The 16,792-nt window shown below is 45.5% G+C and overlaps 1 protein-coding gene and 1 long non-coding RNA gene across 5 annotated transcripts in view; one reads left to right on the top strand and one right to left on the bottom strand.

Moving 5' to 3' along the window:
• The window catches only part of SEPTIN8 (septin 8), a 49,114-nt gene extending 33,201 nt beyond the window's left edge, over positions 1-15,913 (bottom strand). For all 4 annotated transcript variants that reach the window (XM_080997242.1, XM_080997244.1, XM_080997243.1 and 1 more), the window contains exon 1: positions 15,683-15,913. In XM_080997242.1, the coding sequence (XP_080853368.1) occupies positions 15,683-15,712 (30 nt within the window). In that variant the 5' untranslated portion in view covers positions 15,713-15,913. The remainder of the gene's footprint in view (positions 1-15,682) is intronic.
• Positions 15,914-16,065: 152 nt separating this feature from the next.
• Positions 16,066-16,792, top strand: part of LOC308472436 — a 38,254-nt gene continuing 37,527 nt past the window's right edge. The window contains exon 1 of the long non-coding RNA XR_013983515.1: positions 16,066-16,163. This is a non-coding gene — a long non-coding RNA (uncharacterized lncRNA). The remainder of the gene's footprint in view (positions 16,164-16,792) is intronic.

Genomic DNA, 16,792 nt, shown 5'->3' with positions numbered 1-16,792 from the left:
TGGCGTGCTCTGGTCCATGGGGTCACGAAGAGTCGGACACGACTAAATGACTAAACAACAACAACTGTTGTCATTTAAGTGTCCTCTCATTTGACCCCATGTAGGGCCTTTAATTCTAAAAAGGTGTGCCAGAGCAAGTAAGCAAGCTCTCTAGGCAAAGCTTTATGCCTAGCACACATGAAACTGCCACATGCCCATGTTGTCAATGTGAAGAAAAAGTCTGGTTCCTCGTGCCTCCATTTCCCTTGAGTGAGGCACATCATCTCCAGAATCCACAGGAAAGGTGCTGCCTGGCAGGAAAATCTGGGGAATCCTGGTTGCCATTTCTATCAACTCCCTATTTCTGCCTCAGAGGGTGTCTTGGGTCTTCCAAACTCCTGGCCAGGTGTTCACACTAGTTACCTGCCCAATGTGGCATAGGTTCTGATAGGTCAAAAGGAGCCAGGAGTGTGTGTCAGACAGGGCCAGCACACCTACGAGGCAAAGTGAGTTAACTGCCTCAGGCAGCAGGATCCATTGGGGCAGAAGATCCAGCCTCCAAGGAATGCATTGCCAGGTGCAATGTGCTCCTTGGAAGTCAGATCTGCCACCTCCTCAGCAGCACATCCAATGCCACATCTATAGTGACAGGAGGCACTGCTGGTCTCTTCCCACGCCTGGGGAGGAAGTGGCAGGGGCTGCCCTCTGGGGTCTCCACCTGCCCAGTGTGATTCAGAGTGAGCCCTTTCCCCCCAGCACCATGAGAGCCTTTGATTCAACCACCAGGTAAGGTTGATTTGATTCCTCCATTTGTTCCCGATGTTGGTCTTCACTCTCCCCCTTGTTCCTGATGGAAATCTTCACTCGTTCTTCTTCTCTGGCAGGAGGCACCATTTTCTGGTTCGCCTGTGGTGCCCAAATGTATTGGGCCATCCTTGGGGGTCAGGAGAACCCCAGAACAGTGTGCAGGAGAGGGGAGAGGCATTGTTCTGCTGGCAAGCTGATACACTTGCACAGATGGAACATTCCACACAGCGTGACATTCATTCATTTTTATAAAGAACAGCTAGGTTTGTTGGCTTTAAAAGTGAAAAATAGTTGTAAATTCAAATGTCATAATGCACAGTAACTATCTCTGAGATATAGGGCACTCTATAGGATCCATTGATTACTTCACCGGTAGGGAAATCTGTGACTCGGTTAATGTCACTCAGGGTGCCCAATTAGAGCACAGCTGCAGGTCAGAATATTCAGACCACTGAACTGTTGGCATGAATTGTCAGGGCAGGCTGCAGTCCTGAGATCAAGAGCATTGTGACATGTCCTCTATTACAGCTTAACTTGCATGTTCTATAGCCACCTTCTCATATCCACAGTTTTGAAGGGGGAAGCATCTCCCGTCCATGGTACCAGGGGAAAAAGTTCCTCTTCAAGGAAGCCTTTGGCTGGTTAAACAATCTATGGTCTTTAAAATCTGTTTGCGGGAGGGGGAGCTATTAGGATATTGGGGTTTTTTGCTATTATATTATGTATCTTGTGTTTTCATTTTGCATTTTTATTTTGTAAACGGCTCTGTGACTTTTGGGTGAAGGGTGGTTTATAAATTTAATAAATAAATAAATATAAATGCAACATACAGTGGTACCTTGGAAGTCAAATGGAATCTGTTCCAGAAGTCCATCTGACTTCCAAAATGTTCAGAAACCAAGGTGCGGCTTCCGATTGGCTGCAGGAAGCTCCTGCAGCCAATCGGAAGTTGCAGAAGCCGCGTCGGACATTCAGGTTCCAAAGAACATTCGCAAACCCGAACACTCACTTCTAGGTTTGCGGCGTATGGGAGCCAAAATGTTCACCTCGCAAGGCATTCGGGATCCAAGGTACGACTGTACTTTCAGCAGAATGCAATCAAGGACCCATCAGAATACAGTTTCAAAAACAGGGTATGATATAGTTCTTGAACTGAAAGACTTGCTACAGCTGCAGAAAGGCTGCTTTCCACTGCCCCCCCCCCCCCCCCGTCCATGAGGTGAGGGAACTCATGGAGGAAGGGTGGGTTGGCTTGGCCCTACTCAAGAATCATGGACTTGCTAGGCTACATTGGGGTGAGCATGTGCAACACACACAATTTTTTATTTTAAGAAACCTGCCGGCATCAATAAATATATGATGTTCAGAACCGATTGTGAAGCGAGTGCATTTACTGTTGTCAAGCTTTTATAGAGGTGTCAAGAATGCCTTTATGCAGGGGTAGGAAGCCTTCATGGTTGTCAAATCAACTTTGTTTTCTATTAGAACGACAAGCAAAAGCCACGCAGTTAAAATTTTTAAAAAAACAGGGTGCCTCTAACTACATTCCAAGCCTAGGAATTTATTTTTCAATATCAGAACTGAACTGAACTGAGGGCACAGTCCTTTCACACAAATATCTATTCCTGGTTAGTTTTCTTCCTTTTAGCAGCCTAATTTAGATTTGGGGGGGGGGGGAGTTATTTAATTGTTGCTAATGTTTAAACAGCTGGGAGCCAGGAAAAACCCATGCTGATCTAATGCAGCCCCCTGGAAATATACCAGTAGATCCCAATCTGTTGTGTGCCAACCCCTACCTTAATATAAAGCCTGGTTTTCATTATAAATATTTTTCATAACAAACCTCATGCACAGTTGCCTGAGCACCTACAAAGGGGAAAGCCCTCTGTCATACCAGCTAAGGACACAAGGGGAAGCCAGTTTCTGCCTTTCAATATGAAAAAAGGCTGCAAAGACTGCGCCTATGAGCAAAGAGTTTGAGCACCACTTCCAGACATTGGACTAAGGCACTGGAAAAAACTATATGCTCAGTGGGAAATTAAGGATCTCCTCCAGTCCCACAACATCTGCAAAGCAGGAGAGAAACTACTTCAGTCATTCCGCATTTCCTTCTGTGGCACATGCCTCAAGCACTCTGATTCTGTTCCAAAGGAATGGCATTGATTTAAATAGGACTTCTTTGCTTCCTGAATGAAAGGTTTTAACAGCTTAGCAAACTATCCCATCCTGTGGCTCAGTGGGATAATACAGACCCTGATAAAAAAAGAGTACAGGATTAGGATAAATTGGGTATTTTGTACAGTAATTGGGCAAAAGATATTGTCACTGGTTAAGCAGTCACATCATAATCCAAGCCAAGAGTTGAGAGACAGAAACAGAGACACACACAGAGAGAGAGAGAGAGGGGGTGGTGGGGAGGAAGAATAGTTTGAGAACTGTTTCACAAAGCAGGGTGTGGGTAAGCAGAGCAGAATTATATCTCATAAGAAGGACTGTTGCATGCAGCTACTGAGGAATTTGGGTGGCCTAGAGGCAATGGTTTATATTAATTACATGCAGCTATGTATGATAATTAGCTGTGGTCCTCTGGCCCACATGAATTGCCAAATGTGACCTTTATATTGGTAGGCCGTTCAATGGCCCTCTAAAGTTATTACAGCAGCTTGTTCAATGAAATCCAAAGTTCCATTCGTTTTGTACAGCAGAACTCTTGTTGTCAGAAACTAAGTAGGTATCAGCCATTTGATGATGATGATGAAGCTGTTTAAGAATCAGTTCATTCACCATTCAGGAACAAACGCTTTCAAGCATCCAAAACCCAGACTGCATCTGTGCTAAGCAACACTCGTAGCCAACTTGAGCAGATGGGGGGGGGGGGACACACAGGAAGGGTAACATTTTCTTCAGCTCCTTCATTTGCAAGCTGCAGTACAATCCCAGAATGCAGATCAGGAATGAAGGAGGGAGAATCTTCCGAACAACTTCATTGCAATGCTGCTTCTGTTGATCTGGAGTGCACAGCAACCAAACCTTTCAAGCTTTGTTTCAAGCTTCTGTAACAAACTGTACAACTTTCAAAATGGGTAAACCAGAGGTGGGTTTTGGGCAGCGTGACTGGTTCCACCACACTGGGTACTGAGCCTAGGGGGCGCTGCAGGGTGCTATGACTATGATGTAGTGAAATGAGCAGAAAGGAAGGAGGCCGGGGGAGACGACTTTTGGCCTCTCATGATGTGCCGCTGAAAAGTGAAAGACCAAAGTCTGCCTCTAGGTAAACCACTTCAGAGTGGGATGTTTATTGACTTCTCTGATTCTCCCACCACCCTTCTCCAGTCAATGCATCAACAGAAATTTCATACTCTTCTTGTACCTTCAACTACAGGCATCTGCAGGCAGATACACACCACACTTTTTAAGCACACTTGAGGCACATGGTTTTCCCCAAAGAATCCTGGGATGTAGCTTGTTAAGGATGCTGGTAACTGTGTCTCTGAGGAAAAAACTCCCATTCCCACAATTCCTTGAAGGAAGTCGTGTGTTTTAAATGCACACTGAATGTTGCAAAAAGTTGGTTCACTAGGAATGTGAAGATAATCAACCTCTTTGTTGGCCCACCAAGCTCACAAGTTCCAACCCATTACTTTGCTGTTTCCTTTCCTTTAAGGGATCAAAAACAACAACCCCGTCCTCATATTCTGCTGTACCCATTAGAACAGCAAGCACCGAGAGGAAAATCTTTGCTTCTGCTCAGCAAAGCAAGAGCTTTATTAGCAATGCCACTCAGACCTTTTAGAAGCACTTCTCTGATGCTGACAAAATGGGGTTCTCTGGAAGGCAAAAATGCCTTTTCCTCAACAGCCCCAGCATATTTATGGAAGGCTATTCAATGGGCTGGGGCTCTTACCAAGCAAGCCGATCTTACATTTGAGCCTCTTTATCTAAATGCTGTTTCTGGACTCACCTTAAAAAGCAAACAATATGTCACTTATCTTTGCTTAGGTATGTGCTGGATTGCTCAATCTCCGACTTCTTCATTGCTAAGCATAGCTGAAGGATGATCAAGGTATTAAAAACTTACGTTGTGAAAGAAATAGCTGCTCAGTCCAGAAACACATGCTCTCCCAGTTGCCCATCCCATTCATGACAGCGGAGAGCTGCTCTCTCTTTCCCACACTGACAAACAGGACATTTGGTGAGCTTTTAATTTCAATAGCAGGCATGAATGCAAAGTAAAAAAAACAACCTGTATTTGACTATAAAAGAAGAGGACAGCATTGTACACATCAATACAACACCAAAATACAAACTCATATTTCTAACTGGCCATGCTTGGATTACATTATGCCTTAAGTATTTAAAAAACCCTTTGGAATTTTGCATTATAATATTTTCCTTACCTAAACAAAGGATAGACTCCAAGTTCCTCCAAATTTGGGGAGGAGAGTTTAAATGGGATCCAAAAGGCTATGCATGGCATTTTGTCCATGTAGACTTTTTTGTGCCCCCTTCTCACTACAGCCCCATGTGATCCTCAAGAAGGTGCCAGGGAAACCCCAGCAGAGGAGAACAGCAACACAGTGCAGAGGAATGAAATGGGAGCAGGGGAAACATGAAACTCCCTGTGTGTATATATTGACATTTATGCAGGTCTCTTTTAAGCCTGGCCTTGTTCCCCTTGGCACAAATTGCAAGAGGTGCTAAGTCCTCTTGCCTGAATCACATTTTTACAGCAGTCAAATATCTCTACACTGCCCCCCTGCCAGAATCCTCTCCAATGTTTTCTAAAAGCATTCATGGTAAAACCTGACAGACGTCTATAGATCAGAGTTATGGTACCTCTTCCCTTCTCTAGACCAGACAAATAAGCCAAAGATAAACAGATCAGGTCAAAACTCTAACCCCTGTCAATGTGTGCACACTGCAAGAATAGCCATCCAAGTATTTGTATAGATGGGTAAGGCTTCAGGAATGATGCTCCCCCACCCTACACAAAGTGAAAGAATGTTGCACTTAATCAGGTTTTTCTGATCTGTTGCTGTATTTATACAAGGCAGCCTAATGTTGCGAGAGCACAAGGGAACAAAATTAGGGTTTGCTCTGGTCTAGTTCTCACTAAAGTGGTAAACCTGTCTTGGACCTGGGCCACTTCAGCAGGCAGGCTCTTTATTTATTTACTTATCTTTTTACGGTTCTTAGAAAAATACCGTACAAGGAAGAAGGTTATACCAGCACTATTCCCCCTGTCCTGTTCAGGGATTTGTTTTTATTTTTATTTGGAGGAGCGGTGAAATCTGGGGGCCCTCCCATCTACAGCCTCAAGTGGCAGAGGCCAGACACAGTTATACCAAATTAACTGGGCCTCTTATCACTGCTGCACAGAACACACTCCTGCAAACGTAAGTTGGACCTTGGAGAAGTCAGCGAAAAAACAGAGGGAAACCATGAAACAAAAAAATGAAAGACATTTCCTCCAGAATGACCTTAAGGATGAGAAAGTTCATGATTTCAGCAGAACAAGAATTCCATTCCCCAAATGAGTACATGCTGGAAAAGATAAACAGCGTCTGGTTTGGAAAACGAAAGGCCACAGTCAGTTCTGTTAGCAAGCCCCTGCTCAGTCGAACTTTCAGAGGAGCTAAAAGCACCCTTCGCCACCAGTCTCAAAGCTCTTCGGCAACAGAATAACACAATGATACACATTTGAAATCTAAATACTTCAAATCCTTAAGCAGTTGTTCATTCAAAACTCTTAAGACAAATCCTTGGAAATTTAGACATTTTTGCGCAAGGCCCACCATTCCAAGACATTCAAGGTGAGAGGTATAAAGAGGGTTTATCCATGCAGAACTGTAGGCCAGGTCAGAGAAAAGCAGCAGCCCAAGGTAAGAACTGTGTTCAAGTGGGGACTCAGGTCCAAGACTAAAATACTATCCACTTATCACTGGTGCAAATGAGGAAGAGTGGTCCTGCCCTTCATCTCCTGTTCACTCAAGTTCTCTCTCAGGCACAGGTTTAGACAAGTCTGCACTAGAATATAAATAAATATCTCCTGTTGCAGCCTAAGACAAAGGTTCTGTATGTACCCTGTATCAATTATGTAGGCTAAGGCTGCAAGGAGTAAGCCGCCCTGAACATGGCTAATGTGGATTTAATAACTACCTGTGTTGCTGATATTCTGGCATTTTCCCTTTTAATCTCAATGTCTGTTTCATAAGCAGTTCTGAAAAATCTTTGGAGTTAACATACCTTGGATATAAATATATTAAATAAATAAATTAAATAAAACATAGTCATTCAGATGTAGGTGATGAGTGCCTTAAATCCGGAGGGCCAAGCAGCGGAAAAAAGGGGCCATGAATCCATAAATTCACTCATGCAGTGGTAAACATGATGCGTGCCAGTCTCATCTCTCTTCTCCCCATCCTAAGTTTAGAGATAGGAAAGGAGCAGTTGAAAGGGCTTGCAAGTTGCATTGCATCAGTCGCACTGCAGTTCTAAGGTTCTAGGACTGGGAGCGGCTGCCAAGACCATATAACATTGGTCCTGAAAGACCTACATTGGCTCCCAGTACATTTCTGAGCACAATTCAAAGTGCTGGTGCTGACCTTTAAAGCCCTAAACGGCCTCGGGCCGGTATACCTAAAGGAGCATCTCCATCCCCATCATTCTGCCCCGACACTGAGGTCCAGAGCCAAGGGCCTTCTGGTGGTTCCCTCACTGCGAGAAGCCAAGCTACAGGGAACCAGGCAGAGGACCTTCTCAGTAGTGGCACCCGCCCTGTGGAACGCCCTCCCACCAGATGTCAAAGAGAAAAACAACTACCAGATTTTTAGAAGACATCTGAAGGCAGCCCTGTTTAGGGAAGCTTTTAATGTGTGACATTTTACTGTCTTTTTAATCTTTGTTTGAAGCAGCCCAGAGTGGCTGGGGAAACCCAGCCAGATGGGCAGGGTACAAATAATAAATTACTGTATTATTATTATTATTATGACAACCTGGAAAGTGCTGTGCAACTGTAGGGATGATCCATGTCTGTGCTCCAACTCCCTGCTCAAGAAGAGGGTAGAACAGCCTTCACCATTCTAGTGATGCCCAGATACCTTGATCTACAATTCCCATCTGTCCCTGCCAACACAACCCCATTCCTGCCCTCATGCTGCCCTTGGTAGGAGGCACTAAGAGGCATCAGAGACAAGACAAGACAAGACCTGTCCCCTTGGTAGGAGAAGTACAGGGTCACAGCAACCATGGGTTTTAATCTGGCTAAGGCACCAGCCTATGCATGCAGATCCATTCAGGGAAGCTGTCGGCCCAACAAATTAAATTAGTTGGATGGTGATTGGAGAACCGGCACTTTGGGGACATGACATATGGCACCTTTCCTAGAGAATATCTAGGGAGGCTCATGTCATCCCAATTCCACGGTGGTGGTGGGAAATCTAAGAACACAGCTCTGGCTCAACTCCCTTTTCCGCAAAGGAATTATTTGCCCTATATCCTTTTGTGAGGTAGGAAACATCCCAAGCCGGCTCCAAGGCAATTCAAAAGGGAAATCACAGCCATCTACTTTCCCACAGCAGTCCTCCACAGAACATTTCACAGTTGTGGTCTGTTATGAAATGAGAGAGAGACACATGACCTCTTCTCACACTGTTGCCTTAGCTATTGGTAACATTTCTGAAATGTTTTTCTAACTCCTTTATTTGCCAAGAACACCCTATCATCTCAAGAGCTTTACATCAAACCTCAGCAGCTGAGGGTGAAGCGTAAAACCATTAGCACGGGGGGAGGGGGAGCCCAGCAGAACAAGCCCAGCTCCCCAGATTGTGCCACATCAGTTGTCAGCTTCTTATAATAGTTCCTTCCATCGCACTTTGCATTTAGCAACGTGGGGGTGAGGGGGATAGAGAGAAGAGAGGGGCTGGCTTGTTTTAAACATAGTGTGGGAAGTGAAGGCAGCTTCCCAAAGAAAAATGAAAAACAAACCCCAAACCCATACAATCTAATGTGGGACAAACGTTTAGAAATGTCAACAGTTGACAAGGAAGAGTGACATGCTTCATAAGGGTGTCCAATCCAACCGACATCTGTTGTGTGTATTAAGGGCATCAGGCACACAATATAGCCATCTCAAAAAGAACAACCCAGAACACACAAACCCAGAACAAAATCCCCAATGTGAATTATGAAAGAAGCACCAAGAAGGCGCTTCACACGTGCTCAGAAGGGTCGCTAAATATCCCGAAGCCCAACTATAGCCCTGCAGGGCAGAGCTTAAACACAAGCTGCTGGCTCAAGGGAAAAAATTATGCTCCAAGTTGCTCCCATCAAGCTTTAAGGAGAAGCAGCAGAGATACACTCTTCATATCACACTTAAATTACAATTATTTTTAATAGATGCATTCCACACTTCCAGTTCTGCAACCATGAATAATGGCTTAATAATGAGACCTTAACTACTGGGTGTTTGTGTGAGATGGGAGTCCTTATTCATCAGGATCCCACATGACATTGGCTTTTAGGTCATGCAGGGTTTCTGTGGGAGTGCTGGAAGTATTGAGAATCAAATGTTATTCCAACCACAGCTTTGGATTCAATGATCACTACTGGTATTTAAAAAGGAAGCTCAGAACTCCCCCATAGAAGTAACATAATGGCCTGGTTCTGACAATCATTAAACAAGCCAATATATGCACAAGCCCTTTGCTCATGCTCTCTGTCATTTTGCCACCTTTTCACTCCTTGGCATACACTGCAGTAAGCTGGGAAGTTTTCAGCTAACCATACCTTCTCATTCCATCCAGACTGGGAAACTATGGTTACCTGGTTTCAGAACCAGCCAGAGTTTTAAACCAGCTATTGCAATGAAGATGAAAACATTCAAAATGTGAAATGCTAAGTCTGCAGTCCTACACACACTTAACTTGGAGCAAGTCCCGATGAATTCAATGGGGCGTACTTCTGTATAGAAATGTAGGCTTGCACTGTAATTCCCATAGGGTCAGAGCAGGTGTGCAGTTGTGAAGTAGCTATTCAACCATGTTTTATGAGCACCAAATCAACTCTTTGCCCGCCCTTTTGGCATCACAGGATAGGAAAGTGATTCAGCACCTAAATCAAAGTCGGCCAAAGTAATGAGCAGCCGAACTGTATGGATGGATGCTGACTTTCTAGTGACTTCTATGGACATGGAGGTCCTTAGAGCTTGCTTCCAAGTGTGCACAGGAATGCAGCCTTGGATTTCATTTAGTGTATACTGTATATCTTCAGGGGCACCAAGTTACTCAGCAGATATCGGTTATCAGCCCTGAGAATGTAACAAAACTAAAGAATCCACATCTGTGCCACTATTGGGCAGAGATTTATATTTTATTCTCTCAACAAAACCCTGTAGGATGGATTAAGTTGAGAGATCGTGACTTGCTCAGGGCCACCTAGCAAGCTTCATGGTCGTGCAGGGATGGATGTTCAGTTTGGCTACATCTCTAATTAAATTAGGATTGATCTGCCCTTCCAGAGGCCATCATTAAGGTCACAGGCAGACAGAACACACTGATGCTCCAGCAAAATCTTACATAACAACTGGGGCTGGCAGGGGGTGGGGGTGGTATTCACATTCCACTGTCTTACACAAACATACCCGAAATTTATGATAGTGAAAAACAAACTGTTCTGAACAATATTTTAAATTTAATTTTCAAAATGCAGAACAATTCCCACAATATATTTCATAATAACTAAACACCGAGCTCCTCTTGCTTGACAGAGGGCCTTCCTATGGTATTACAATTCAGGGGAATGGCGCTTGACGTTCAAACTAGTATTGGTCCTTGGAAAAAGTAATGGAGGGGGGTGGGAGCGAAAGCCAGGTTGCTGAATCCAGTATCACCAGACCCCCAGTTTTGAATCGAAAACTGTTTTCCAAGGATAGATTGTGCAGCACTCAGATAAATGGGTCACAGCCCAGTTCATTACTTTCTCCCCATAGCCAGAGCTGTGTAAGGGCTTGAAACTAATGCAGAATGCTCAACATTTTTGTTCAGAGATCTGAGAAGGGAAGGAGGAGATGTTACAGGAGGGATGCACTCAAACCGTGGAGAGAAAAGAATTTCTATATATTATGTTAGCTCAAACTACGACAACTTGAGCTTGGGAAGTTAAGCTAGTCCCGATACATGAAAATGAAAGGTGTTGGTCATCATTGTAATTCCTCCTGAATAACTCTACAGTAACATATAAGCTTTTGAACACCGCCAATGGCAGCTTTAAACCTACACAAATCCCATCCAGCTTGGCTTCTGGTAGCAATTATTCCGCATATACTCCCTGCACCATTCACCTAATAGAAATGATGTTTTAGATTTCTTGACGCCACACAAAAGCAAAAACCTGAGCAGCACTTACTTTTGTGCTTTGTTTTGCATTCCGAGTGGTTCAAACATTATCACGGGAACAATTTTCCTCCGAGCTAATTACTCTCAATAGAAACACAAGTAACCACTGAGAGCAAGTTTCTGGCAAGGTTTCAAGGCACTGGCGCTGGAAGGGAATACAAATGACTTGAGCTTGCTGTTTTAGCAAAACCCTCAACTCGGTTTATTTTTATTCCCATTGTAGCAATGCCTACATGGATGTGCTTTCAACACTAACAACAAACAGCAGAACTTTTAAGTTATTCCTCCCCTCAAAAAAATTGGCATTACCACAATTATTTGGCATTTATGCTATAACTAGTGAAATTCCATTGTTATGATGGACTGGGGAGGGGGGGGGTCCACCTTGCAGGCACTTCAAGATGCGCAATTTGGCTGTGTGCATAGACAGAGGAAATCCCATTAATCCCACAGTGCCTGTTCCAGTATCAAGTTTTGCCGTCCTGCCATGATGTACCCAAGAACAGCAGTTTATGCTCCTGCGCATAACTGCATGCTTTCATTCTCACTTTGGATTGTCTTCCTCTGTGGACTATTTCAAATGCTCTCTTTTGCGAACTGCATGCAGACTGCAACCAACAGTGTGACATGTACACGTGCATTTCATTGCACACACATGGGCAAGTGCAGCTTCCGTACATGTGTGCATGCCATCAGTGAAGCAGACATGTGATCATCACATGATACTTTTTTCCACTCCCCCCCCCCCCCACATGGAAGAGCTTTCCATTCAGGAGGAAATGCTGCAAGCCCTGTTGATTCAGGCTGCTTTACGCATCAGATTAACTGTGCTCTTGCTTTAATCTCAACTCTCCCACTTTGATTTGCCCCCACACTAAAACACCACAGAAGGTCCCGATATACCTCTTGTCCTCCAGCATATATAGGCACCACCGTTTAGCTCAGTTTACTGGACTGGAGTGTTTGTCTCTTGGGGATGAACGCAATTTCCATCATTCCGCTTGTGGAATGCTCTCCCCAGAGGGGCTCGCCGGGCGCTTTTGTGACATATCTTTAGACACCAAGCAAAAACTTTCCTCTTCCCTCAGGCCTTTGGCTAATTAAACAATCTATGGCCTTTTAAACTGTGTGTGCATGCCTGGTTTTTATTGTTTCTGTTTGCTACTATGTTATGTATTTTTGTGTTTTTACATTGTATAACCCACCCTGTGATCCTCCGATGAAGGGCAGTATAGATGTGTAATAAATAAGTAAATTTCACTCTAGCACCCATTACAATGCCTCTCCCCCTTTTTCATTTCCCCCTATGAGGCATCAACTACCAGGCTGTGTACACACCGTACCTTTAAAGCACATTTGAAGCACATTCTTGCCCTCAAATATTTCTGGGCACAAGAGTTTGCCCTTCACGGAGTTACAATTCCCAGCAACTCCTAACAAACTTAACCCTTAACAGTGCCAGCAGCAGTGCACAAGCTCAACTGTCATATATAACAGCCGCAGTTGCACTATATATTTTGCACATGCAAATGTCGCCGCACACCATCCATCGGTTTTGAATGTTCCACTGACTACCCTATTAACAAGGGTTCCGGCTAGTGGGATGGCTGCTATGCCAGCAGAAAGACACCTCTGAATATTACCCTACATTCATTTAAAGAATTTGCATCTTCAGAAAATCCCAGTGCAGGAGTTAGCCAACCCTGAGTTGGTTCATTTCATAAGACAGAGTTCCACTTGACTTATGCCATAGGCTGCAACACAATAAATAAACCTCCAGATGGCCAGAGAAAATGCTTGTGTGAATTAGCACAAGCTAAAAGCCAGGAAGGACACAATATAATTGCTCAAATGAGCAGTTAGAAACCCATAGATGCAAGGCAGTTTCAGATCGTTTTAACTAACCTGTGCCTTTCATAGAGTGCAATGAGATTATACAATGTATACAGTTATAAGTACACAATGTATATATAAGAGCAGCTGTACATTTTGTAATTGTTTCATTTCTTCTTAACAGGAGGTTCCTGCAGACCCAACATAAATATACAAAACACTTCCCAAACTTTCCATCTGACATTTCAAACACACTACAAGGCACAGTCTTAGTTTGTGCCTCATAAATGTGCATTTAAATGATGTTGCCATTCAGAGACACCCACAGTGTTGGCTTAGAAAGCCATTCCTTGGCTTCTGTCTTGTTTAGATGCCAACATTTACACAATTAAGGATTTGCAATGGCCAGAGACATCTGGCAACTCAAACAAAACATTGGCTGTGTTCTAGACAGGATAATGGCACACACAGAGGTTTGACAATCAGCCTTCAAAAAAGAAATTATTCTGAAAGAAAAAAATTGTTGTTTGTTTTAGTAAGCATACTAAGGCATACATAAAACTAGTATATCCCAGGGTTTTATGGGGAAGGAGATCTCTCATTCTTTCACAGAGCTAGATAAAAGGTGTCTGAAAGAGACAGCACAGAGTGGTTAAATGCATAATGGACATGAAATTTCATTCATGCATGTTGCGCGAATGCATATCACAGACTTGAGGAATTCAAGACTGATAGAGGGTTGGACTATTAGCTGAACTGTGTTTGCATACTCTCACGTCCAAGATAATGTGATATATATATATGCGCAGTGTCAACATCACATATGGGACTTCCAACAGACAGTTCACATTTCTATAATCAACTTACGTCAATAGGAAGATACTATTTAGCCTCAGTAGAAATGGTAGGTTCAGGCCCATAATTACAGCTGCTCATCATTACTAGAGTAAAAGCAGGGTTCGAAATTAGCAGGGAGCCAAGTGCATTTCATGCATAAAGATTCTCCATTTGCAAGCAGCTCAAAAAGTCTAGGTGCCATTTTTTTGCACCTGGCTGACACTCAAGGATTATTGAAATGTATGTGCTTTGAAGCCTCAAAGTATATGTTAAGGATAGACAATATGTTAAGAATACAGTAGAGTGTTTTGAAAACTGTAGTATGGTGCCAGCATTTTTATTGTAAGCACCAAATTAAACATGTATTAACAATTTCTGTTAGAAATGTGATATTAACAATATGTCACTTATGTGAATTGTGTATTAGTTCATGCTTATGCAATAATAAATAAAAAGTGTTGCTGAACGGCAACTAGACACTCTGTTTTGGCATCCACAACCCAGGAGCCATTTGGCTCCTAGCTTTTCTCTCCCAGTTTCTAACACAGAGTAAAAGCCACTAGCAAACAGAAAAGCTCACTTTTGCTTCTCTCTGTTATGCACTGCAAGTTTCGAGTTGCGTAAGTAATCGCAGCAATATATTGGCAGCCAACTATGTGGGTAATACTTCTACTGAGCATCTGACTTCCCCGCCCAGGAATTATTAAATTAAGGACAGGGAACCTGTGGTCCTCCTGACTCCAACTCCCATGAGCCCTGATCATGAGCCACGATAGCGGGGTTTTTTGTTTTTTTAAAAAGCATATCTGGAGGGCCAAAGGTTTCCCACTCCATTAAGATTAAATGCACCGAGAAGAATCCCCTTTGGGCGACAGCTGGTTCAGAATGAAAGAGGCTCATCTCTTTGAGATCCTGCACACAACATCCACAAGAAACAGCCCTTGTTTTCAGTGCGACTTGCTCAGAGGTGAGCAGTGGGAGTCGAGTCCATGCAGCCACGCACAGGATCGAGCTGCAAGGACGCTTTTTTGAATTGCAGCTGCTGTTTCCATTCCTGAAGGCCAGCTGCCCATCTCCTGCCGCAGAGCCTAAACAAATACTGCAGGGCAGGGCAAAAAGTCCATCGGAATGGGAAGATCCCCGATAATTTGGAAAGAGAAAGTCGGCTGGTGGGTCTTATCCGACTACCTACGACAGTCCACTCCTTGGGTGCAGGCCACATGTATTAAAACGCGGCAGCGGCGGCAGCCTTGGCGCCTGGTGCCGCTGTACAAAACCCATGGAGAAGTCTCCCCCCCCCCCGGAGGCTGCAACCCTACCCAGAAATAAGCCCCACTGAATTCGGCGGGGCTTACCCCAGGTAAGAGGGGTGGGAAACGCAGCCTTAGCCCCCACGCTCCCACAGAGTCGCGCTCACTGAGGACTACAGGTCGCCCCCACTCCAGTCCCTCCATCGCCATCTATCCTGGCAGAAAGGCACAAGCCCCCCCTGCCCCCCTGCCAAACGCGTGTTTCGTGGCGGGGCTGGCAATCTGGTGAGTAAGTGACAACACGCCTGCCTGCTGGAGAGCGCGCCCAGACGCGCAGCCTCTTCTGCAGAAGAAGGCGACTCCCTTCCCCGGGAGATCCCTGATGTCCCAAGCTCAGCCCAATTCAGACAGGCAGCCCTGGCGCGGCCCGGAGCCCCGTCCCTAAACTCCCCCACGGCGAGCCCTTTCCCACGGCGCAGACCCCGCGAGTCGGGGTCTTTTAGCTCTTGGAGGGAGCGGCGTGCGCGCGGCGCCCCTGCCCTCCCGGCTAGAGACGAGGCTGCTGCTGCGGCTGCTACTCACAGAGAAGCGCTCCAGCTCCGTCGCAGCCATGGCAGGGAGATCCGGGGGCCGAAGGGCGAAGGGGTTCCTGCTCCTGGGGCTCTAGGAAGCCGTCTTGCCGGGAACCTGCTCCTCTCCTCCTGCTCCTCCTCCCAGGGCTGAGGCAACTGAATGAATCCAATATGGCCACTTCCTGGAAACTCCCCCTTCTCCGGCTGGGGAGGACGCGGGACGCCGCCCTCGCCCGGAGCGCCGCGGGGCGGCGAGGAGCTGGCGGAGCCGGGGAGCCCGCTCGTCCCACGGAGTCTCGACGCCCAGCCCGTCCGGCAGGAGAACGCCCCGCGAGTGGCAAGGGGGAAGGCGGCGGCGGCGCCGAACCGCAGCTGCCCGGCGTGCGCGGTCCGGAGAAGGATGCCGGGAGTTGTAGTCCGGGGCTTGATTGGGTCGCTGCGCTTTTCGGGCGGAATTCGGCGAGGCTGGAGAGAAGCTGCGCAGCGTCGAGGTAGAGCTTTCCTTCCAAGCGATTCCCAGGTATCAGCGCAGAGATCACTGCCTACCTCACAGGACTGTTGTGGGGGTAGCAAGGGGAGAGCGGGAAGCATGAGGAACCCCCCCCCCCGGGTACAGGGTGGTATATATATTCAATAAACAATAATAATAATAATGTACGCCGCCTTGAGCTCCTTGGAAGAAAAGGTGGGCTACAGAGGCAATAAAGAAAGAGACGCAGAAAACGTGAGACCTTGATATTATGCTCCTTTCTCTATCTTGCTGGGAGGGGAAGAGTGGCTTGTCTATAACCCCAACACCATCCACTCCAACCAGATGTCCTTTAGATCTTGTTAGATCACAGCTCCCAGCATCACTCAGCATTGGCCATGTTGGCTGAGACTGGTGGGAAGTGGAGGACCAAATCATCCTGGAGGGTCACTTGGAGCGCAAAACCTATGATGTTTCCTAGGAAGAAAGCAGCACAGGATTTATCACTCTGCGGGTGGTTCCCCTGCACCAGGTGCTGAGCTGAAGGGGCGCAAAATGGAGAAGATCCATTTGGGGGGTGCCAGATTTTGGGCTCTATCAGGGCACCATATGATCAAAGATTACCAAAGTCCGTCCCTGAAGGAAGCCCCA

The sequence above is a fragment of the Podarcis pityusensis genome (assembly GCF_964106645.2).
Source record: "Podarcis pityusensis genome assembly, chromosome: 2".
Classification (NCBI taxonomy): Eukaryota; Metazoa; Chordata; class Lepidosauria; order Squamata; family Lacertidae; genus Podarcis; species Podarcis pityusensis.
The sequence above is the reverse complement of the archived record's forward strand: the minus strand, read 5'-3'. Positions and strand labels throughout refer to the sequence as shown.